Source organism: Rhagoletis pomonella, unplaced genomic scaffold (assembly GCF_013731165.1).
Source record: "Rhagoletis pomonella isolate Grant_MI unplaced genomic scaffold, Rhpom_1.0 Rhpom_scaffold_02304, whole genome shotgun sequence".
Taxonomy (NCBI): Eukaryota; Metazoa; Arthropoda; class Insecta; order Diptera; family Tephritidae; genus Rhagoletis; species Rhagoletis pomonella.
In genome coordinates this window covers 1-23,281 of record NW_023460858.1, presented here as the reverse complement: position 1 = coordinate 23,281, position 23,281 = coordinate 1, and the positions used below count along the sequence as shown (strand labels likewise).

Genomic DNA, 23,281 nt, shown 5'->3' with positions numbered 1-23,281 from the left:
GATTCGAAACGTAATTTATTGTTTTGAAATATTTTTTTGTGTTACGACTGCATGTTTAACAAGTTGCATTAAAGGGATTGCAACTGTCAAATATTTATCTATAGAGGAAAAGGACTTACATATTTCAATCAATCTATTGCTGATGCGTAACAAGGAAACACCGTTTAAATAGTTTTAAAGTTCATAGACCTTGCCTTTAAAACTACAACTCGACGATAGTGATTCCTTTGAATCTAAGTGTTTCGCCGATTGTCTCGTAACTTAAGTCCCTACCCTTTTGCCTTTTTGATTCTTTTTTGTCCCCCGTTCCATGGTGCTTTCTTTCCGTTTCTACCAGAATAGTAGCTTTAAGCTCACACTCATGTTTCAATTACCCCAGTGCGCAGAACTGATGCTTTAAATGTTGTACATAGCAACCAGACGTTCCGAAAGATTTTGTGGGAACTGATCGACGAAGCGACGCCAATTTTCTTCTCCTACCTGTGTTTTGAAGCCATGTAAAATCTAGAAAAAAAAAAACAAATAATTAAAAAAACGCAAGAGTAAAGTGGACTCCACATCACCGAACAACTAAATTTCTTGTGGTGTTATTTCCTTCCATTTAGGTAAAATACTTGTGCAAAATTATCGTGCGAGAAAACGACATTCATAAAACTATGGAAAATCGATAGTCGACTAATAGTCGTTTATCTACTACAAGTCCACACTCGCAACAGAGGTGATAATTTTTTTATATATATAATATTCATTTTAAATATGAACCGAATCGGATCATAAATACGGGGTTTCTAAATATCTCTGCCTCTGCGCCACCTATCGGGTGAAGTTATTCCTTTTCATGTAAATAATATACAATTCAAATATGAACCATATCGAGCCATGAGTTTTCAAATATATCTGCATTCATCTTTCATATTGCATTGTCATCTGATTCTGAGCTAAGTTTAAAGTTTCAAGTCTCTGGCTCATCGGGAGGTTGGTTTATCCTAGAGTACTAGTGCTGAGCATATTGCCGCCCAGGGCAAAAAAGAATGTATGTTAGTTTTTAAACGATGCATTTGTAAAAGTTAAGCTTTGATTTCTAAAACTGTATAACTTCAATAAATTCGTCGCTTGAACAAATGATTGTCGTATGTTACATTTGACGACTTTTGGGAAATCGAGATTGAAGTTTAAAGTCTGTTTTCTTCAAAACGTTACGGTAGATTTCTTTGAAAATTGTATATTTTGTTTCTAGCTTAAGGAAATATGGGAATTAATTATTAAAAAAAAATAAAAAAATACATAAAATCTGCAACATTTATTGCTAATTTCTTTTATTCACAATTTGTCGTATGTTATAGTTGACAACATGGTTGTGCTCAATTTATACACATGCGACAAATTAGCAAAATTTAACACAAATCATATGGAAAAAAAACTTTAATTTCAGTTTTATTTGAACATCAAAATATATTAAAGTAAACATAAGACAAATCATTTTTAAGCATTTAGTTAACAACATTCCTTTAAAAATATATTATAGTAATCGGTTAACGTGGTCCAAAGTTATGCGGTAACAAAGGCCCCTATTATGAGTGTCATTCGATCCTCGACTGTGGTCAAAAGTGCTGATCGAACGAATTTAATTTGGTATTATGGCGCTCGTTCGATGAAGAATAGCGCTATTGTGAATTTTACTCGTTTAGGTTGTTCACAAGAGTATATTTTTCACCGCTGAGAAGCTTTGTTTACAAATCGAGCAAACTAAATAGTTTATACATATGTACATATGTAAATTTGTGCAAATTAAAATGAAATAAAAAGGAAAGTGAGTTCTGGTTGAACGATTCGTCAGAGAATGAGAGCTTAGAAAACTGGCCAGGAGCAGAAACCGTTTAAGAGAGTTTAAGTGCAGTCTTTCGAATTTAAACAGCTCTATGATTTTTTCTTTCATAAGTGAAACCAGACTTTCGAGCTTGTGTTTATTCATGGCGTACAGTGGGGCAAAAAAGGTTGCTGTGGACAAATCAATTTTGAGAGTTAAATAAAAGTTAATTAAATTTCGCGTCGATCTATCCGTGGCGATTTTGTAAAAAGAAGCTGTTTGAAAGAAAAAAATTTTCACTTTTTTTTTTGAAATTTTGGACATCGACTCTAGACCCTCAAAGGATGATAATAGAAGAAGAATAATTTTAATATTTCAAGGGGCGTGGCACCATATAAACCAAAGTTTTCACACAACATATCTCTGGGAGTATTCATCGTAGAGTGCTGCAAATTAGTACAGAGATATATAATAACAACGCCAAACTTATGGAAAAAATGGGAGTTATTGAAAAAGAGGGCGTGGCACCTCCCATACAAACTGAAGTTACATACACATTTTAATGTGAAATATTAAAATTATTCTTCTTCTATTATCATGCTTTGAGGGTCCAGAGTCGATGTAAAAAATTTCAAAAATTTTGGAACAGCTGCTCTCGAGTTTTTCGATTAGAAAAAAGCGAAAAAACCGCTTTCAAAATATATATTAGTATAGATCATGATAAAAATATAGTAAGGTAGAACCGCTGAGAGTCACTTTTAAAATTTTTGACGTTTCCAAACAATTCAATTTTTAAATTTACTCACAAACTCGCACACACATTTTCATTTTCAATCTCACGCAACAACAATTTCGAACAATTAAAATTTTTTATTTTCACTTTTATATGATTTTAAAATGTTGGCAAACTTCAAAAAAAATCATGGCCGACAAATTGAGAGAACGGTTCTACCTTGCTATGTTTTTATCATGGTATAGATAACGAATGAAATACATTTCTCAATTAAATGTATTATGAAAAAATGTATATGAATATTTTTTTAAAGAACAGACTGTCGAAGGTTACTCCGAGTATTTTGGGGTTATTCACCGTCGTGCATTCGTATCATCGACGTGAATTCCCAGCGGTAGCCTGACCTCCTTCGTCCAGGTGGTGAACAAGGTCGCAGAGGATTTTGTAGAGGAGAGGGTTAGGCTCCTTGCAGTGAAGAAGGGAGAAAGCTCGGAGTGATACCCGTGTGAGTGATACTGTCGAACACAAGTCATCAATTCCATTCCCAGTCGCCATGATCGAACAATCGTGGGCGTAAGAGACAATAGAGACTTCCTCTGGTGGTTGAGGGAGCTTTGAAATGTAAAAGTTAAACAGTAGCAGTAAGTTTGCTCGATTTGTCTCTAAACATTACCAACGATTGACGACCACTCAGATAATTCGCCGACCACCGTTTGAGCCTCTATGGCAGAGAGGAAGCCTCTATATCTTCTAGTAGCGGGAAGTGGCTGACGGTGTCAAACGCCTTTGACAGATCCAATGCTACTATAATAGTTCTCTCACAGGGACGGTTGCGGTTAAGGCCACGTGTTATCTGAGTGTTTATGGCTTTAAGTGCTGTTGTTGTACTGTGCACTTTACGGAAACCATGCTGATGCTTCGCTGGGGTCAGGTGGTTCGTGAAATACGGGAGTAGCAAGGCCTCTAATGTCTTCGCTACCGGGGAAAGGAGTGTTGTCGGCCGATAAGAATCTCCTTTGTTGGCTGGTTTCCCCGGTTTAAGCAGTGGGACCACTCTCCCCACCTTCCCGATGTCTCGGATGATGAGAGTGGCCATTGGCATGTTGAGGACCTCCGCTAGGTACGCTAGTCCCGCAGGACCCAAAGTTTTCAGCATCAGCATGAATATTCCGTCGGGACCCATGGCTTTGGAGACTTTCGCCTTCCCGATGGCCACCTGAACTTCACCGCTAGTGAAAGCAAGGAGGACGTTTGGCTTTGTCCGCCGGAAGATGCAGTATGAACTGCCGGCTAAATTAGCTCGCACATCGCTCCGGATTCAAAGAAGCACGGTCGCCGAGAGAAATTTCGACCCTGTCGTCGTGCTTCGTCGGATTGGACAGTGACCTCACGGTTGACCAAAGCTTACTCACACCAGAAGCGAAGTTACAAGTCTTCAGATGTTCTTCCCACTTTTTCCGCTTATGTACGTTCACAAGCTGCCGAATCTCCGCATTGAGATCCCTGATACTGGGATTTTCGGGATCGGCCTGACGAAGGTTGTCACGCTCATCGACTAGGACAGCCGCTTCAGCAGTGACGAAGCGAGTGACAACCCTGCGGAACTTACGTTCACCAAGGAGGACGTCGGTTGGTGTAGGGAGCGCAGGAAGGTGCGCTCAGTAAATTTTGAGAAGCCTTTCCAATCAGTTTCTTTTTGGTTGTTTGTGTTTCCGACAGGGAACGATAAGGGTGACGGAAAATCGTTCCTTTCCAATCAGCCTTAGAAAAGTTCATAAAGGTCCGGTGTTCCGCGGAAGCAAAGTCGATTGGTTAATCGATCGAGATGACTATGGGCAGATGGTCTGATGCCAAATTCAGTGTAATTCGCCATGATACGCTGTTTATCAGACCAGCTATGCACCCGTTGAATATTTCGAGCTCTACATCGCCTGACCGGATAGCAATGCCCTGACATTCTAGGGTGGTAACCTTACGGTCGATGTCTGCTTCAATGAGACGATACTGCAGGGTGTGGTTCGTGATGAGCGCTAAGCCACCACCATTATCTCGCTCGCGATCTCGACGGTGCACGTTGTATCCGGCACAATTCAACAATTGAATTGCTGTGCAACTTCGTCTAATGGAACGCAGCTATCAATATACCATGCCATCACATAAAGACGGTTATCTCCTCGATCTTGCTCTGGAGTCCGTTACAGTTAAATTGAAGGAACTTCATGTGGTTCGGGAGACGTGTTGTTATGCGGGGTGTGAGGGATGTGTGAGGCATTGCCGTCATTGGCTGTGTGTTCTGCTGTGGAGGTTGCCGCGGTATGGTTGTAGTGGGTGGCGTCACAATTGGCGTTTGCGACCGAGCGGCACAACACGGGCCCTCGAAGTTCCTCGTCTAATCCCGCGTGGTGCGCAGACCTGAACATGCCCTAAAGTGGCACCAGCCAAGGCAGGTTTTGCACTTGACTGATGTCACATTACGGAATATCCTTGTCTGACATACCGTGCAGATTGTAGGAGGAACCAGGAGTTGTTGGCGGCGGCGTGTGGGTGGTGGTACGGTTGTGTCTGTTGTGTGGTCTGTCGTGGTTGTGGTGTGGTCTATTGTGTTGTTGTGTTGTGGTGCTGTGGTGTTTGTGCTGAGCTGCTCAGGTGGACTGGGGTTAGCCGTGGAAGCTGCTCTGTTTGAGCAGCAGGAGGCCACAAATGATGCGGTCCACTGCCGATGTGTCCGTAGTCCTGAGCAGACTCTGAGGTGACTCCACCCGTCGCAAGCGTTGCACTTGACTGAGTAGTGGTGTAGTCGTCGCTGGCATACACAGCTGGTGTAGGTTTCTGGCCGTGCGTTTGACTCGATGACAGCCCTGATCAGAAGAATGCGTAGCAAATGTAGCCCTATGGACGGACAACTTCTGAGATACTTCACCGACCTAAACGGGGTTAGATCCCCGAAACAACAGTCTTGGACGGGTAAAACCCAAGTCATTCCGGTACGATTTATATACTTTGAATATATGAGCAAACTGTTAAGCAAAATACATAAAAAATTAGAAATCAACAAAATAATTAAATTTTGTCGTATGTGTTAGCTGATCTATCGCATACAACAATTTTTTGTTGAGACTTACATATAAACACTCACACCGCTATTCTGCATCACTTTCGTATTCAGATATTGCTACGAATCGTATAAATGGTATTCTGCAATCCGAATCGTATCTTCGAACTATCGAAATTCGTAACGATGGCATGCCTAAAGCGCCACGGAGACAATAAAATAAATACGTCAAGCATTGCGTATGTGTGAGTGAGGTTCGCTCGTGCCTTGCCCGCAAACGTTCAATCACCACTTTCTATTGTGAATACGCAGCGTTCGTTTGTTAGCATGATTGTCATTAAATGAGTATTCGTTGTTAATTATTATATCATTTATGGCATTATTTTATATGTTATATGTTATAAATTAATATTCATTACGACTCACAAAGCTAGTAAGCATTGATAATGATCAATCAAACGAAAAAAAAAATTATTTTTCTTATCCGCGCACTTGCTCACCACGACGATCAGAAGGCAAGAGAGCTTGTTTTTTTGTCAAGCATAACGCGAGAAATAAACAGTCATCAGTCATCATCAAATATCAAAATTTTTTGATTTTCATCACGCATGTAGTGTACGTGTAGCCGACAAAAACCGACGACACCAATACACTTAAAGCGTTTATAAAAGTAATTCATCGCCTCCGTGGCGCTTAGAAATGAAAGAGTAAGAAATTTACAGGTTTTTGCATAATTTTGTACGAAAACAATTCTGTGACGGAAGCGATAAAAAAATTAAGCAAAAAGATGTAAATCGATGTGTTTGCAGGAAATATTAGTGGTGTTCTTTTTAACAGATAAATTTGCCTTTCGCATATCGTACATTTTTATCCACTGCTTTATATAAACGCGCAAAAAGAATATTTGTTACCCCTTACCGAAAAACTTGGGTACGGTTTAGTTATTTGTACAATGATTTTGGGTTGTTGTATCCAAACGCATTACCCGAATCTAATACACGTGTAGTCAAGGGATTAAACTTCAATTTAAAACGAACCGTACAAGAATTGTGTGATGGAAACTAACACATTCTCATTTATCTTACTAACACATTTACAAATTTTGCGTTGGTTAAAAAGAGACCACTAAATAAGGCCATAAGTTGGAGGAAGACGGAAGATCACATGTACATAAATGTTTACGTCACGTTTTGCATATTGCTCTTAAAAAGTTGATAGAAGTGCTTGAATGAGATCTCCATCACCAGTGATTATCACATGATCGATCAAATGACTATCACTGTTCTTGTAGGGAAGGTTCCGAGCTCTAGTTTATTAATAAATTCGGTTTGAACCATGAATTTTTTTGTAAACTTTGATGGTTCTGCGCAAAGATACAGTAGTTTTGTGAACTAGCAACATTTTCAGAGGCTTTGGAGAAAATCTAGCTTCGCGTTTTTGAGCAATTGCATTCCAAACTTCAATCGCGATTTCCCACAGCCTGCCGAAATTTACATACGACAATTTTTTACCCAGGCGACGATATGTAAGATTAACCAATTTTACAATAAACAAGCACATGATGAGTTTTTTTTTTTATTTCCTTTCCACTTTGTTTTCCTTCATACAGCTGTCTTCGAAAAACAACTGATAGCTGGCAATGCAGCACACTTTTCCGCAAGGGTTGCAGCATGTCGATTTTGCATTTTTCGTAACGTAGCTATGAATTACGAATTATGAAAATTCGGATTCTAGAATAAGGGTGTCAATTTGTATGAAAAAATTTCGTATGTGCCAAACGTTTCAATTATACGACAAAATGCGACTAAAACGCTTGTGACTTTGCACATATGATAAAATTATACCAAACATCTCGAAATCCAAAGGAGATATCAAAACACTGATAAAGCCATTTGAAAGATCTTGATGAGTTTAGCGTAACTGCATTATTAACTAAATTTAGTCCAATTTTCGCATACGACAATCATTGCTCAGGCGACGAAATGTTAATTTCACCCTTAGTTTATGTTACATTCAGGCTTTACAAAATACATAATTTCAAATTCTCTTTACTATTAATTGCAAAGCAAAAGCTTTTTAAATATGGCCGTTTCACGGATGGGCGCGACTAAAAATTGATTACCCACAGGCAAAATTTAACAAATGCTTACAAAAATACAAGAATTTTTCGTTGTGTTAATGCCTATAATAACACTTACCTTCTGAATCATTTGATGCAAATCTTGTGGCGGGTTAACCCACGAAGCCACAGCATCGCAGAAGAATATGAAGTCGGGCACGACGCCACCTGGATTTACGGTAATCATGTGACACATCCCACGGAAAGCCGAATCCTTTTCGTCATTATCCCTTATATGGCGCAGAGATGTACACCTACATCAATAAAAACAGTGAGTATGATTTACTTTACTTAATATGTCTATATTACTCGAGTTATGAACAAAACTTCTATCGGCGGAGCCATAATTTAATTATTTTACATAAAATTCAAACGAAAGACACTGTTTTATTTGCAAATTATAAACAGTACGCAAATTAATTTGTTACATTACATGAAAACTTATATGTGTTAATGCAAGATGGGGATTGTTTCATTGACTTAAGAAAAAAATTATTTTTAGTGGAAAGGATAGGAAAATCTTTGTATTGGTGAGGTGAAGTTAGAGGGCTGTTGTAGTTTGAAAATAGTTAACATATAGAAATCATATATAAAGTGTTACACACCACTGTCGTACAAATTCTGGCAAATAAGGAGCCACTTCAACTGGGCACACATAACCTAGACGACCGATTGTTATTGCTAAAAAACAGAAAAAAAACAGAAATAAATGAAAATGAAAAATTATATGCGATTCACAATAATACAAATAAGTTGCATAAATATTTTAATAAATTCAATGGTTAATCAATAATATGAGTATGGAAATTGTTATTCAACTGAAACCATCAATTCTTAATGTATGCAATGAATGCTACCTTACATACATATGTATATACATTTCAGAAGACAACTGCATTTTCCAAGTATTACAACACAATGAACTAAACAATGAAGGAAATTATATCATATGGCACATGTTTTAGGTATTTAATATTATGCAATCAAGTGCAATTGAAATACAGCCAAAAATCAATTCGTTAGACTAAAAAATTATGCAAAGCAATACACTTTGTTAAAGCTTATAGTTCTTTAAATTGATTATATTTAGCAAAAAAAACTAAGGTATCAAACTAAAGTGCATTATATTAGCCGACCCTTTTATATTTCATGTTAACTCTTATACACAATGCAATGGTTGGTTAATCAATTACCTATTGGTTACGCTTATGTAGATGTATTAAAGGAATGGCCAATATAAAGGAGACTTTTTTGAAGTTAACCCAAAAAAAAAAATTTTTCTTTACAAAGAATTTCTCAATCGCCAATTTAAAGTTGTTTAAGTTTTAATCCTCTTCAATTTGGTAAAGTGTACATAGCAATAAGAACTTTGGTTTAATTAATTTTAAAATCCAAGAATATGCGACTATTTGAAGAACTTTTTTTGTGACCTCAACAGATTCAAAAATTGTCATTAGCTCGAGAAAGCTACAAACTAAAAAAGATTAACTGTACATATAAATATACATACATTTAAGATTTAAAATAGTGCAACTATATCGAATTAATTTTTCAAGAACGCAGTGCTTTTTGTTTGTATATGAACATGAAAAAGGCATGCACTCTTAAATAAAATTAGAGCCGATAGTTACAGTTGAATTAAATAAATTACAAAATATATATTCTATTAAACGTGTATATCATGTACACACCTGTATTCTCCAGAAGCGTTTTAGGTGTATTCGGTCTGTTAATAATAACGAACAGTTCATTGAGTACGAGATGTATGTACTGCCGAGTTTCTTCACCTAAAAGTTTGTACAATTATTGAGACACAGTGTCAATAAATATATTTTATAGGTTATTTACCTAGTTTCATGCAAATTTCGCCAATGGCCCATGTAGCATTGTTGCATACGGAAATGTAATCAGGATTAAGGTTTTGGCCCAAAATCGGGAAGAACTCCGACATGAATGGATGTACATGTTGAAAACAGGCTTTAGTCAAGTCTCCTAACAATGCGAATGACGACTGCCGCACCTGGGAACGCGAATAAAATTGTTGTAAAATGTACGTAAGAGTATAATTAAAGAGCACTTACTTCGGGGAGTACATCCTGCATGCATTGATATAGTAACTGCATAATATTACTGTTGGCTACTAATGATTCAATGTGTCCATCCAAACCTTCGGCCAATCCTGACAACAAGTCTAATGCAACAATCATCCGCTCTTTATCGGGATGCTCGAATCCAGGATTAGATTTGCATGCCTTAAAATGTATATTTGTTGAGCATCTCAAATTTGAATGCTGAGCCTTTGTATAAATACTTACCATATCTTGGTTCAGTGTCTGTTCAATTAGTGATATGCATCGCTGGTAAACTGGATCACAATACGGTAGAAATCCAGATTGTAAAGCTGTTGCTATGCTTGATAAGCACTCTAAGAGAGGAAATAAGTCCTTATCGTCGTCCTTTAGTAAGTTCCACTTCTCTATTAGTGGGGGCATTAATATATCAATGTATTGTGGTTTGTTGAGATGGTGGCCCACAGAATCAGCTAATGTTCCAACTGCGTCGTACAGTATAAGCAAGTTTTTATGTTGATACTTGGAAAAGGCGAATACAAGAGTTTTCAGTATATATTCTAAATATGGCACCAACTCAGTGCAGGCCTCCTCTTCCAAAGTAGCGAAGGCAGAGCAAGCTGCCTCTTGTACTCGTTTATTAGAATCCAAAATACGCTTAAGCAATTCCTCCATTAGTGGTTTCAAATATTGATCATGTGGCTGGTTAACCACCCAGTTAGCATAACGCGACAAAGTCCAGCAAGTTATCGAGCGTACTAGTGCCTTCTTGTCCGACAAACAACTTATCAGGTAGGGAATCAGTTCCGGTAGATGTGGAATCATACCCTGCATACAGCCTTCGGCAATAGCACCCAATGCCAAGACTCCACTCTCTTTGATAACCCATTCCTGATGAAACAAAGTGTCCTTGAGGATCGGCAAGACTATAGGTAGACACTCTTCACGGAAGACATTTGCTAAAACGTCCAGTGCTGCTGCACTACATTTGCGGAGATTCCATTCAGATAGGGAACTATCATCATCAAGCACATCATCAAAATCATCATCCTCATCATCCACGCCCGTTTCACCGGACTTGATGGTGTGTGTGCGTGATTTATGAAATCGCGGGCGTATATCCTCCTCGCGATCTGGCACCATATCGTCCTCTTCAACATTGCCTTTAAGCAAGATAATATCTATTTCAGAGTAACGCATTCCGCGCACTAATATAGGAGCCAACTGCACTAAATAGGGCGCCAAAACTTCTTTGCAAATACTTTGTTCAGCGAGAGATAGCCAGAATTCAGAGGCTTCCAAAGCAACTCCTTCATCCGGATCTTGGGTACGTATTAACATATACTATACAATAAAAATAAATCAATAAGTTTGTACAGTATATTTAACATGACAACAAAAAATGTGAAAGAAAATTGTATAACAAGTAATTTATTTATTATTTTACCTCAATAATTTGTGACATATGCGGTAATAAACGATCCATACGAACTTCCAACAACATTACCAACCCATGGCAAACATTCTTTCTGACCTCATGATCATCGTCGGATGACAAGTTAAATAAACTTTCGATAAATGTGTCAATATGAAGCATCAACGCCTGCGATCGATTTACAATAAATTGATTGATGCAAGCTATAGCATGAGAACGTATTTTTGGGCTATTGTGGCTAAAGTATTGCAAAAATTTGGGAATCATCACGTTAAGTGGCCGATTGAGTACTCCAGAATCAAGAATCTCAGCTGAATCTTCACATATCTTTTGTAAAGCACTGAACGCTCCCTCACAGACATTATAGTCCTGCGAATCCAGCATATCGCACAGTGAAGGGAGTAATTGCGGCCAATTTTGCAAACCACCGTTACTAGCAATAGTCGTTATAAGTATACCAACAGTGGCTCTGATCAATGGCGAAGGATCTCCAATTGCTTGCAAACATTCGTGTTTGATATATTCAATAATCTCCGGCTGTAGATTGTTTCCATGAATTCGTATGTTATTTTTCAAAATTAGACCGCTGAGAGAGCGTGTTGGTTCATCTTCTGTTTTTAGTTTCGTCAGTACATAAATGAGATAATTATTGAAATCGGGATATTGATTCAGTTCCTCCAGTTTCTGTAAACGGAGGGCAATTTGATGAGATTTACTTGCATATAAATATTGATTTTTTTTTCAGATTTGGTCAATTGTTGACGACTTAGGTTTAGTTGAACTTTATAAGCACTTATTTAAGTTCATCTAATTTTTCTGAGTAAATACTTATTATCATTAGCCTTTACCACTTACCAGTTGAACAGCCATTTGCGTTGCTGTATCCGGTGACTGAGACTGCTTGAGGATTGTAATTATTTGCTGTAAACCTTCGGCTTGCGGTTCCCACGTCATCTTGTCTTGATTTTATTTTATAATCGGGGGTGTATTACCTGCAAATATTTCACGTTTAGGTTTAGATGTGAGCAAAAATTGAAGGTCTACAAAAGGGTGCGCGCTATGTCATGCGCGCATAAAGTGCAGAGCTGGGTGCCACTTCTTGCATGTACGATTTAACAAAAAAAAAGTTATGTACATAAAAGTGATGTCTATACTCTTACTAACGTGTTAACTAGTGTTTTCAACGATTTAATGCTAATATAAAATAATTTCATTTCTAGATGGCATTCTAAATGCCATCCACCGATTTTCCAGATTTTCACACGCTGTTTTGGATGACTAGCAAAAGATCGGCCATTTAATTAATCCGAGCAAACTTACCTTGGATAAGCGCACTAAAAATTGATTACACTTGTCTTTAATTTGATCACTTTTAATCTGTATATGATTATTTATCGCAATTAAAATGTTCTTTCACTACCTTCTCCTTTTTTCTTCTTGTCTAGTATAATTTTTTCATGGAACAAAAAAATTAAAATGAAGTTTCGACTTTCGATGCCTGGTTCGTGATCTCTTTCTAACACCTTCCTGCACAAACGGGTGTGGGAATGAGTCGGCGTGAGGGTGTGCAAATGTACTAGAGCTGCCAACATTCCCGTTACAGGTATTGACAACTAGCTCTAATCCAATACTCCACGAACTTAGACTGTGTTTATAAACGGAAACTTTTGTCGACGCGATTTTTCACAATCCCTTTTGGTGTGCGCGTTTCATTTACACACGGCGATTTTTGTGTATGCAATTGTTGTTGTCCGCTGTGAACCGCTAACTCAATTTACACAGACGAACGAGAGCACAAAGCTTGTTGCCTGAGGACGAGCAGCTCGGTGCCGCTCTCCTTTCCTCGTCACGCTTGCTCCTACAAACGTCGAGTTGCGGCAACAAAAATCGCGGTGTATAAATGAGCTCTTACAGGTTTTAACACGAACTTGCAGTAACCCAATAAACACTAAAAAAATATTTCTCCAACCTTGGAGAAATTCATAGTTCTCAAGTTGATATCTAACATCATTCTCCAACTCATCTCTAACAAACGCCCAGATAGAGAAACTAATTTTATTAATCATCAAGTGATTAATTATTATCAAGTGAAAAACTAAAGCCATATAAAGAGGAAAATTACCAACAAAAAGTAAATAATCTTCAAAATATCCTGAAATAATCTTGAAAGAAAATAAAACGCCAAGTGAATCAAGTGGCAAAATTACTGTCGGACTGTGTACTGTGAAGTGAATTATTGTAATACGATTTTGCTTAACTACATAATACAAAAGAAGTAATAAAATGAAAAATTAATATTCAAATTCATCTTTGTATGTCGTTTCAATCAAAGAGGTATAAGGTATTTTACTATTTCAATGATATATTTGAGACCAATTGGAGAATTACATTGGACTTCAAGTTGAGAACTAGCATTTGTTGAGAACGCTATGATCCTCCACTTGAGGTACTGTTGAGAAACAACGTCAGAGATTTGAGAAATACCTTAGTTCTCAGCTTAACCTCAAGTTGAGCTAAAACTAAATGTTTATTGGGAAGTTACAGAAAAAATGATCCCGTACTCCAAATTCCGGGTTGGGTTCAGAAAAGTATCTGTTTGTTCGAGGCTGGTACAAAAAAATTAAGCCGGATTGGCACCACCAACCTTTATAGCTTGAAAGACCAAATTCCAAGGAGTTCAATGGTATGCTTTTCTTTCTCCTCCGACTACGGGGCTTCTCGGGCGAGCCTATTCAAAATCGGGAAAAAATCGTTGCTTTTGCTCACAAAATGCCACAACTGTTCAAAACACACCAAATAAATAGTGCTTATTTGCTCGGATTTAGTTACTCATTAAACGTAGATGCAATATAGCACTTTGACACAAGATCAAGCGCTAATGAAAGAAAGAAAAAAGTGATTTTCTAGCTGTCGAAATCTCGCCGCCATCTTTTTTGTAAGAAGTCAACAACGAAGAAAACCGCGTAATTGTTGAACGCATGAATAATCATTTATATTAATCAAATTCTTCTATAAACCATGTCGTTGTGTTAAATTATTCTTTACCTTATGTGTTCACGCGTTGTCACAAGCGAATATGAAGAAATTTCCAGTAAAAATCCACCACCAAACGAACAAACGTAAACAAACGGCTAATGTCAAAATCGCCCAACTTTATTCCCAAATGCGATTATAACGGGCTACCGGTTTGCTGGCGTGATCTTGTATTTTAGGTTCATGTCGTAGTAATTGCTACTCCACCAAAGGGCCCTGTCGGTGGGGTGCAATAACACCATACGCAATAAGGCCATAATGGCTTTATTTCGCTTTGCGATTGGCGCGAGTGCAGTGCAGCGAGACGCGGGGGTCATGAGCGCAGCGCGACCGGGCGCGGTGCGCGGAGCCAGCAAATGTGCACCCGCAAGGTTATGCACTCGCAAAATTAAAACTTACCTAAGAACAATATCCAATAAATCCGGAATTATTAAATAATTATTTATTTCATTTTATTAGTAATAATTTGTATCAATTTAAATAATTCAGTATTAATTTCAAATATTTTTCACTTTTGCCTCAATTTAATTCAGTATCAACAACTGGTGAGAGCCTTTACACACACATTTGGTACGTTAGGTAGGTAGGTAGAAGTGGCTGCCACCCTAGAGGCACACTTAGGCCATAGATAGAAGGCCCATTGTATTACCACAGTTGACACCGTTCAATTATCCTCCCCATTGAACCACTTCGTGTCGCTGATGAATCTCATCAGGCACCTCGCATCGGTATTTGAAACCTTCCTAAGGTCGGTCAGGAATGGTGAACCCAGATGACGCAGACTGCTTCTGCAACATCTACGAAAAGGCACCCCTTTCTGCATGGCACGCCTTTCTGCATGCCATCATGCATCAAGCAGGGCCCGGTTAGGGCCCCAACGTCGTTAGATATGTCCTCCCTTCTAAGAGAGTAAACGCCTCCGGTCCCATTTAGGCCAAGTCTGCCTGGAAATTCGACAAGTCGTACTTTGACTCCATCTTTCTTCAGCTTGTTTATAAACTAATTCACTAATTAGCAGTTTGCAAGTGGCAAAAGGCATACCAATGCGTTCTTTACTAGGAAGAATCTCCCCGGTCGTGCCTTGCCTTGCAAGTTCATCTGCCATGCAGTTTCCCTCTATGTCCCTATGAACAGGGACCCAAGTGAGGTGAAGTCTGTTCTGCTTGGCTATCTCCTGTAGAGATAGGCGGCAGTGCAGCGCAATCTTTGAGTGAAACGTGAAGGAGCTCAGAGCTTTGATTGCAGCCTGGCTATCACTTAATGAAGATGTGCCTTCCCATCATTTCGGTTCCAAGCTTCTCAACAGCATATCAAATTCAAAAATTTTGTACGCCCAAGTATGATAGACATTTTATTTTATTATATAAATATATGTATATTGTTTATAAATGAATTATATTTTTTTAAATCATATGATATCGATTCTTTCTTAAACATCGAACATTCCTACTTTCAACTTCTCATTCAACTTCGCATTCCACTTTTGTTGCCTGTAAAATCGCCTCGTGCGAATGCCCTAATAGTGAAAAAGTTGCCATCCTAGGGCTTTCGCTCGAGGCGATTTTTCAGGCAAATTCTAGTTGAAAGAAAAAATCGCTTCTTCCGAACGGCTTTTCAAATAATCGCTTTCAACAAAGTTGGTCGCCAGCCAACTTTGAGCTCGTTCAACTTTATTTTCCTTGCAACCCTGTGTTTGTTTACATTCTGTATACATACTTTTTTTCTTTTTTACTTTTATTTTATCTTTCAGCTTCGCTAAAAGCACTTGTACCAATGCTTGGCTTACAAAATTTACGCCAATTGATACAATTTTGCGATTTAAATTCATTTTCAATAATGTAAATAAAATTTCGTGTTGAATCGAAAATCGCCTCGTCTGAATAGGGATGGCTACTTTTTCACTTTCAACTTCTCATTCAACTTCGCGTTCAACTTTTGTTGCCTGTAAAATCGCCTCGTGCGAATGCCCTATCCCTATTCAGACTAGGCGATTTTCGATTCAACACGAATTGTTATTTACATTATTGAAAATGAATTTAAATTGCAAAATTTTATCAATTGGCGTAAATTTGGTAAGCCAAGCGTTGGTAGAAGTGCTTTTAGCGAAGCTGAAAGATAAAATAAGGGCCTGTGCCAATTGATAGAAAAGTTCTATGGTGGAAAAACTTTTTACTATGGTGAGAAAATTTTACATTTCTGCTGTGCCAATTCGTAACTTTTTACTGCTGGAAATTTTTGACAGTTGCTTTGATGCACAAGAAGACTATCGAGTTTGCTATTTATAAAATGCAGCAATTATATAGAAAATATTTGCCTTTGATGATTTCAATTCTTCTGGAACTAAAATCCATGCATTTGTTAGACCTTTTAGCAGTAATATTAGAAATAAAAACACGTCAAAACTGTCTGGTAAGTGTGTTCACAAAAATGTTTAAAACCGTGTACAATTGTTTCCAATAAAAACATATGTCGTTTTAGGGTATTATGTAAATGCAACAAGACGTTTATTCCAAAATACTAAGCAGCATTATGAACGGCGATAACAAGACTACAAAAATGTATCTTAGGTTGTTCTCTGCTTCGTTTCGAAAAATTGTAACTCACATTCCCAAAAAGCGCCACGGATGGTCAGTGGAGTACGAAGTCATTTGCTTAATAAAGTCTTCAAATTATTTATATTGTTCTTAAGCTCGTCGGCGATTTAAAGCATCCGTTGTTGGTTACCCGAGCAACCGAGGCAATCGGAGATCGTCGTGTCACACGTACTTGTTGTCGGCTCGTGTTGATGGAAAATCAAAAATTTTTGATTTTCCATCAACGCGACCGCTTGACAAGCGGTCTGTTTGATAGTGGCGCAAAGCGTTGTCAAGCATTAGTGTGTTAGTTTGTTGTGATATGTAAAATGAGCAAGTTCGCGGAAGATAAAGATTTTACGTTTGCGTTTGCGGTTGATGTTTTGTATATAAACTTTTCATCCACAACTTTTTCTTTTTAGTCTTTCTTTTTTTTTTTCTTTTTTTCTAATAAAACTACTGCAGTGGCAAGTAGCAAAAAATCGTCATCCGATGAAGACATGTTTACGTCCGCCCACTACGAAATTTTATTGCAAATGGTGTTGACGCTTTATGCTTGAGTGTCGCCGGGCAAGCTTCAAGCACCCGACATTCAACCCGACACTCACACATGTACTCGTTGCCAACAACGGATGCTTGAAATCGCCGACGAGCTTTACTCACTTCCAGCCTTCGTTGCTGTTGGCGTTCTTTGAACTGAACCAAACATCCTTGTCAATGCGCTTTTCCAGAAGGATTCTGCGTTCTGAACTGCTCCCTGTAAAATAGTATTTTTAATTAAAAAATACATAACGCCTTTTCATATGTAAATCTGAAATTAAATCTTACAAGTTATATAGCTTTTCTTTATTTTTTTTGCCGGCGGGACCATGTTCTTTTATTTCCACTAGCTTTTGCTTTCTTTAATTTATGTGTTTACGTGCGTTGTTCGTTCTTCTTCTTGATAATGCCCTCAGGCCCTGAAAGCGAAAAAGAAAAAAGTATGTATACAGAATGTAAAAAAAAACAGGGTTGCAAGGAAAAAAAGTTGACTGGCGACCAATTTTGTTGAAAGCGATTAGTTTAAAGGCCGTTCGGTCGAGGCGATTTTTGCTTTCAATTAAAAGTTGCCTGAAAAATCGGCTCGTGCGAAAGCCCTATATCATGCATTGCGTGTGTGTAGCCAACATATCCATAGCATCGAAAAGTTCTGTGTTATCGATGACACTTGCAGATGCCGGTAATTTATCTGAGATCGCTATAGATTTCAAGGCTTTTGTTGGGTTTTGATAAAACAGGTTCATGCAGTTTTGTTAAGTTCTTTTATTTAAGATTTGTAAAAAAATATGTCCGACGATGAGGATCTTCAATATGTTAAAAGGCAACGAACAATACATTATGGTTCTCTGGAAGAAGTCGAGAGAAAACGTCAAGCTGGGGCTCCTATTGCGGGTGGTAGCTCTACGGCAATTTCATCTACATCAATTTCTGGTGGGGTAACGAATCAACTTGAGGACATCGACTCTGACGAAGATTATGAGGAAGTAAAGAAACCATCGGCGTCTCTGTTGCCGCCTACTTCAGGGGCTTTGGCTAACAAGATCGATGATGACTACTTTGACTTGGAAACTGAAGTAGCCAAGGACAAGGAAGCTCTACTCAAAGAATTTGAACGTAAAAAACGTGCACGCCAAATAAACGTTTCCACAGACGATGCTGAGATAAAAGCCAATTTGCGGCAGCTTAATGAACCAATATGTTATTTTGGTGAAGGGCCAGCAGAAAGACGGCGGCGGTTAAAGGAATTATTGGCCAGCTTGGGAGAGAACGCAATAAAGCAAAAACAGACAGAAGAAGAGGAGCGAAAACAACTTCAAAAAGAACAGGAAACAACATGGTATCACGAAGGACCAGAAGCTTTGCGTATAGCAAGAATTTGGATTGCTGACTACTCATTGCCACGTGCAAAAGAACGATTAGAACATGCCCGCTCCCAATTGGATATACCAAGCGCGACTCGTGCTGGGCGTATGGTTGAACTTCAAAAGCGTTTACATTCTTTAGCACCACAGTGCAGTCAAGTGGGAGATACGCGCCCAGTTAGTGGAGTAGCTTTTAGCGAAGATTCGATGTTACTACTGACGTCGTCATGGTCAGGGTTGTGTAAAGTGTGGACAGTGCCCGATTGCAAGCTATTGTTAACACTTCGCGGCCATGCTAGCTATGTAGGAGGCGTTGCATTTCGATCAGGTGTATCACAAGAGGATGGAAATGTTGTGGCAATGGCTTCTGGAGGACATGATGGAGCAGTTAAGTTATGGGGATTTAATTCTGAGGAATCACTCGCAGATATAACGGGTCATATGCCACACCGAGTTTCTAAAGTTGGATTTCACCCGTCTGGTCGATTTCTGGCAACTGCATGCTACGATTCCTCATGGCGACTGTGGGATTTAGAACAGAAAACAGAAGTTTTGCATCAAGAAGGCCATGCTAAAGCGGTTCATAGCCTAAGCTTCCAAACAGACGGTAGTGTTATAGTAACCGGCGGATTGGATGCGTTCGGGCGTGTGTGGGACCTAAGAACAGGTATAACGAATTTAGTTTGATGTCATAGTGTATACTAGGTATGTTTCGAATATTTTCATTCGCATTCGTTTATGCGAATCATTTGCATAATTTTTTACTTTTTCATCGACATTCCACCTAGCCAAGATGGTTATAATAATTGGCTTTTGGGTTCAGACGCTAGAAGGTTGAAGAGTATAAAAAGTAACATTGGTTAACTTCCAACTAGTTCTGTTTTAAAAGCAATCTAATTTTATTATTTGGTATTAAAGCCCCTCGATGAAAACACTGTATGCTGTAATCCGAATCGTCGTAGTTACGAATTCGTATTTCTGTTCCGATAAATCGAAAATTGGGATGCTGTAAACGTAACTTATCAACAGCACTGCCGGCTAAAAGCGCGAAATTCAAAGTTCTTAATCAGCAGAACAGAAACAAATTAAAATAAATATAATCGCAAGTGAATGGTGAAATTAAAAAGAGGATCTTAGTCGTTATTTGAAAAAGATTTGCCTTAATTAAGTAGAATACAATGGAATCGGTGGCTGGAGCACTTTTGTCTCCGGCGGAATAATTTTCTGCAGCTAACAGTTGCATTAATATACAAAAGAGATTGCTAGTAGTTCTGATCCATTTAGCTTGTGAAAAATTTCAGCGTCAACGAAGACGCATTTAAAAGCGTTTTAATGATTATGGAGGATGAGCTTGGGCGAAGTGTAAGATCATCGTCGGTAGATTGATGGTAGTTTTGAGATTTTTCTCTCCAGGAAGCTACCACCATGGTGTTGGGAAAAGATTTTGGTGTGGGGTTGGCGCAGTCCACGTTCTCTAAAACATTGACAAAAACTTAAACATACATACATACATACATACAAAGCCTCGAATTGCGACTCATGTAATATGATTTTCGACCTGATATGCTGGAAATATTTAATAATAATCAATTTTTTTTCTATTTACACTTTAACTCACATATTTTTGCGTTTACTCACTTTATTTTATTACAACTTTAAAAGAATTTGCTTCGTTTCGACGCCAGTTACTCGTCGTACAAAAATTTTCCGAAAACCTACATCGGATTCGGGCATACCAACATTACGAATTTCGAAGATGGCCTCCGAATTTCGAAATTACGATACGACAACGCGGATTTCAGCATACCAAGTTTATGATTCGTAGCAAAATCGAATCTACGACGGATTACAGCATGGGGGTGTAAACTAACATACGAAAAATTTACAGATTTTCTTCTTAAATATTTATACACTCCACTCGCCAGCGTTCTTAGTAAGCAATTGTTCATGGACGAAAATACGGAATATTTGCTATTTTCCAATGTGGAATATATGATATTCGTAACATCCCTAGTATGCACCCACGGTGGAGAGAATACAGAAGGTTGCGCTGATGGCAATGCCGCTAATCGGCTCTCAGTGAATTTCACAGAATCAGCTGTTTTGCTGACGTCACAGTCGAGATGACTGCAGTAGTGATGTGCTGAGTCAATACTTTTAAGTATCCAATACTCTCGATACTCGGTACCGAAACATTTAGGTTTCTAATAAAAGCGCACATAGGCCAAAAATATAGAAAAAACGGTTTAAGTGAGACTCGCCTATCAAATCCCGAATGTAGGAGCCAGTAGAGCTTTTAATACTGATTCAACGACAAATTCTGTAACCAGTTAGCGACAATTTTCGAATCGGTAACGGTTTTGTTGACATATGATATGAAATATTTTTACGTCAACAAGTGCTATATCGATCCGAAACTTGTCGTACCTGGTTACAGAATCTCCCCCCACTGGAGTGACAGTCCTTGGCCAAATATAAATCTGGGTCGTTCCGGTTACGTAGACCCGACTGTCGTAGGAACGGTTGTCGGTCGAACTACCTGTTCTATGCGAGTTTTCGAAATGTACAGATAATCCTTATGAGTTTCATTTCCCCTAACGGGTTCATTTTTTAACCGACTTCTAAAAATGAGGAGGTTACCAATTCGTCCGAATATTTTTATTTTTTTTTTTACGTATGTTACCGCATCACTTTCGACCACGATAACTGATTTCTATAATTATACTTTAAAAGGAAATGTGGACCTCAGAGGTGGTCCCTTATTAAATTGGTTTAGCTAATTGGGTCATTTGATCATGAAGAAGTTAACGGTACTCTTAAATTTTTATATGAGAATTGAAGTCGGTATTTTTTTAAATTAAAAATTACTTGTCACTTCGTTTCCGCGTATTTACTGAAACTGATTTTGAGAAACTTTTTCGACACTGAAATTTAAGAAATTAGACTTAGCAGCATTTCTGTCTAAACTAGCGATATTTATTGAAATATGAATGACTACACCAAAGATTTTTTAAAATATTTCAGGTCGTTGCGTAATGTTTTTAGAAGGTCATTTGGGCTCTATTTTCGGAGTAGATTTTTCGCCAAATGGATTCCACATAGCCACCGGCTCGCAAGATAATACATGTAAGATTTGGGACTTGCGACGCCGACAGCCTGTTTACACTATACCTGCGCATACAAATTTAATATCGGACGTTAAATACCAGCGGGATGGCGGAAGTTTTCTTGTTACATCTTCCTACGATTGCACTACAAAAATATGGTCAAACAAAACATGGCAACCATTAAAAACTTTATTGGGACATGATGGAAAAATAATGGCCGTAGACATTTCCCCGAATTCTCAGCATATTGTGACGGCTTCATTCGATCGTACCTTTAAGCTTTGGGCGTCGGAAAGCTGATGCCAATGAATGTCATTTTTCGAGTTTATATGAATGCCTTATGACTCATTACACTACGTAACAGTGAAATTTATCTTTGAACTCAAAATATCGAAAGATGTGGCTGTAAACTCTAACAGGTAGTAAAACCCACACAGTTAAAGTTTTAAATTCACCCTTGAAAAGTGAAATAGGATGACATCCAAATTTAGAGACGCAAACCCGTTTTTCGCGAGTTCGACAGTGAATCGCTTACAATAATTCACCCAAATTCATTTATAAATCGAACATTTGTTTGAAATTTTCACTTTATAAAACTCTTTAAGTCTGTTTTATTTTTTATGAACGAAGTCATTAAACTAATTAAAAAAGGGCGAATTTTTAGTGTATTTGAAATTTCCAGTATCCTTTTTATACTCGGTTGTTTCTAACAGTCAAAATGAATCCAGACAGATATAGACAAATGTATATATAACGCCCACATCCCATATAACGATAATTTGAGGAATTGCGAAATCGTCGATAAATCAGTAAATACTAAAGCTAATTTATGCAAAATTGATGTTTGCAATAATTCTTTAGCGAAAAATACGTGGGCCCCGCCCACTTATGACCATATACATATGTGTATCTCGATAACCGCTCGATCAACTTGCATCAAACTCGGTATGATTATTGGTCTTTCCACGTAAAAACAAAAAGTTGAAAATCATTGAAATCGGTATAAATTTACGCTCACTTTAGGTAAATTTCAAAAAAGCTTGAAACTTCGAAATTTAAGGAAGCGAATTTACTCGAAATTGAAAAGAAGTAATACTTTTATGGAATTTTAAAAATGGGCGTGTTACCTTCCACATATAACTACATAAGTTCATCTCATTATGTCTAACTGAACGTTCTATCAAAGATGTTTGAAATAGGGGTAAAACCACCCCTGCTTACCACGTAGCGGTAATTTTCGTAAAGGTGAAAAAAATATAGTGAATACTTGCGCCGGGTATTTAATGCGCGGCTCAGCCCGAACTTAGACTTTTTACCTGTTTAGTACGCAGCTTCTGCTATATTGCGTTCAAATAAAATTTCGTTACGTAGTGTTATCAGTAATCATTACCAATCACTCCAAAAGAACATAATTGTTTTCTTACTGTTAAATATACTAATGTTAACATGTTA

General features: G+C 38.0%; 2 protein-coding genes and 1 long non-coding RNA gene across 3 annotated transcripts; 1 reads left to right on the top strand and 2 right to left on the bottom strand.

The window, feature by feature from the left end:
- Positions 1-292: 292 nt before the first annotated feature.
- On the bottom strand, positions 293-12,771 carry LOC118753285 (transportin-1-like). Its single transcript, XM_036488158.1, has 10 exons — positions 12,536-12,771; positions 12,071-12,207; positions 11,228-11,899; positions 10,027-11,124; positions 9,793-9,963; positions 9,560-9,731; positions 9,403-9,498; positions 8,317-8,392; positions 7,791-7,965; positions 293-504 (listed from the first exon to the last, which is right to left on the bottom strand). The coding sequence occupies exons 2-10, from the start codon at positions 12,167-12,169 to the stop codon at positions 397-399; spliced, it is 2,667 nt and encodes an 888-aa protein (XP_036344051.1). The 5' UTR covers positions 12,170-12,207; positions 12,536-12,771; the 3' UTR covers positions 293-396.
- A 3,648-nt stretch (positions 12,772-16,419) lies between these two features.
- LOC118753283 lies at positions 16,420-17,764 on the bottom strand. The gene is made up of 3 exons (XR_004994791.1): positions 17,650-17,764; positions 17,485-17,578; positions 16,420-16,899 (listed from the first exon to the last, which is right to left on the bottom strand). It is a non-coding gene; the product is annotated as an uncharacterized LOC118753283 (long non-coding RNA).
- Positions 17,765-17,997: 233 nt separating this feature from the next.
- On the top strand, positions 17,998-22,384 carry LOC118753284 (U4/U6 small nuclear ribonucleoprotein Prp4-like). Its single transcript, XM_036488157.1, has 2 exons — positions 17,998-19,389; positions 21,747-22,384. Exons 1-2 carry the CDS (start codon positions 18,147-18,149, stop codon positions 22,127-22,129), a joined length of 1,626 nt encoding a protein of 541 aa, XP_036344050.1. The 5' UTR covers positions 17,998-18,146; the 3' UTR covers positions 22,130-22,384.
- Positions 22,385-23,281: the final 897 nt, after the last annotated feature.

What these genes read in the sequence shown, in the direction of transcription:
- LOC118753285 (XM_036488158.1), bottom strand. Translation starts at nt 12,169, where the DNA reads ATGACGTGGGAACCGCAAGCCGAAGGTTTACAGCAAATAATTACAATC. An exon ending in ATATGTCACAAATTATTGAG is followed by an intron (nt 11,125 to 11,227) that starts GTAAAATAATAA and finishes TTTATTGTATAG; the next exon opens with TATATGTTAATACGTACCCA. An exon ending in AACGCTTCTGGAGAATACAG is followed by an intron (nt 8,393 to 9,402) that starts GTGTGTACATGA and finishes TCTGTTTTTTAG; the next exon opens with CAATAACAATCGGTCGTCTA.
- LOC118753284 (XM_036488157.1), top strand. Translation starts at nt 18,147, where the DNA reads ATGTCCGACGATGAGGATCTTCAATATGTTAAAAGGCAACGAACAATA. An exon ending in TGTGTGGGACCTAAGAACAG is followed by an intron (nt 19,390 to 21,746) that starts GTATAACGAATT and finishes AAAATATTTCAG; the next exon opens with GTCGTTGCGTAATGTTTTTA.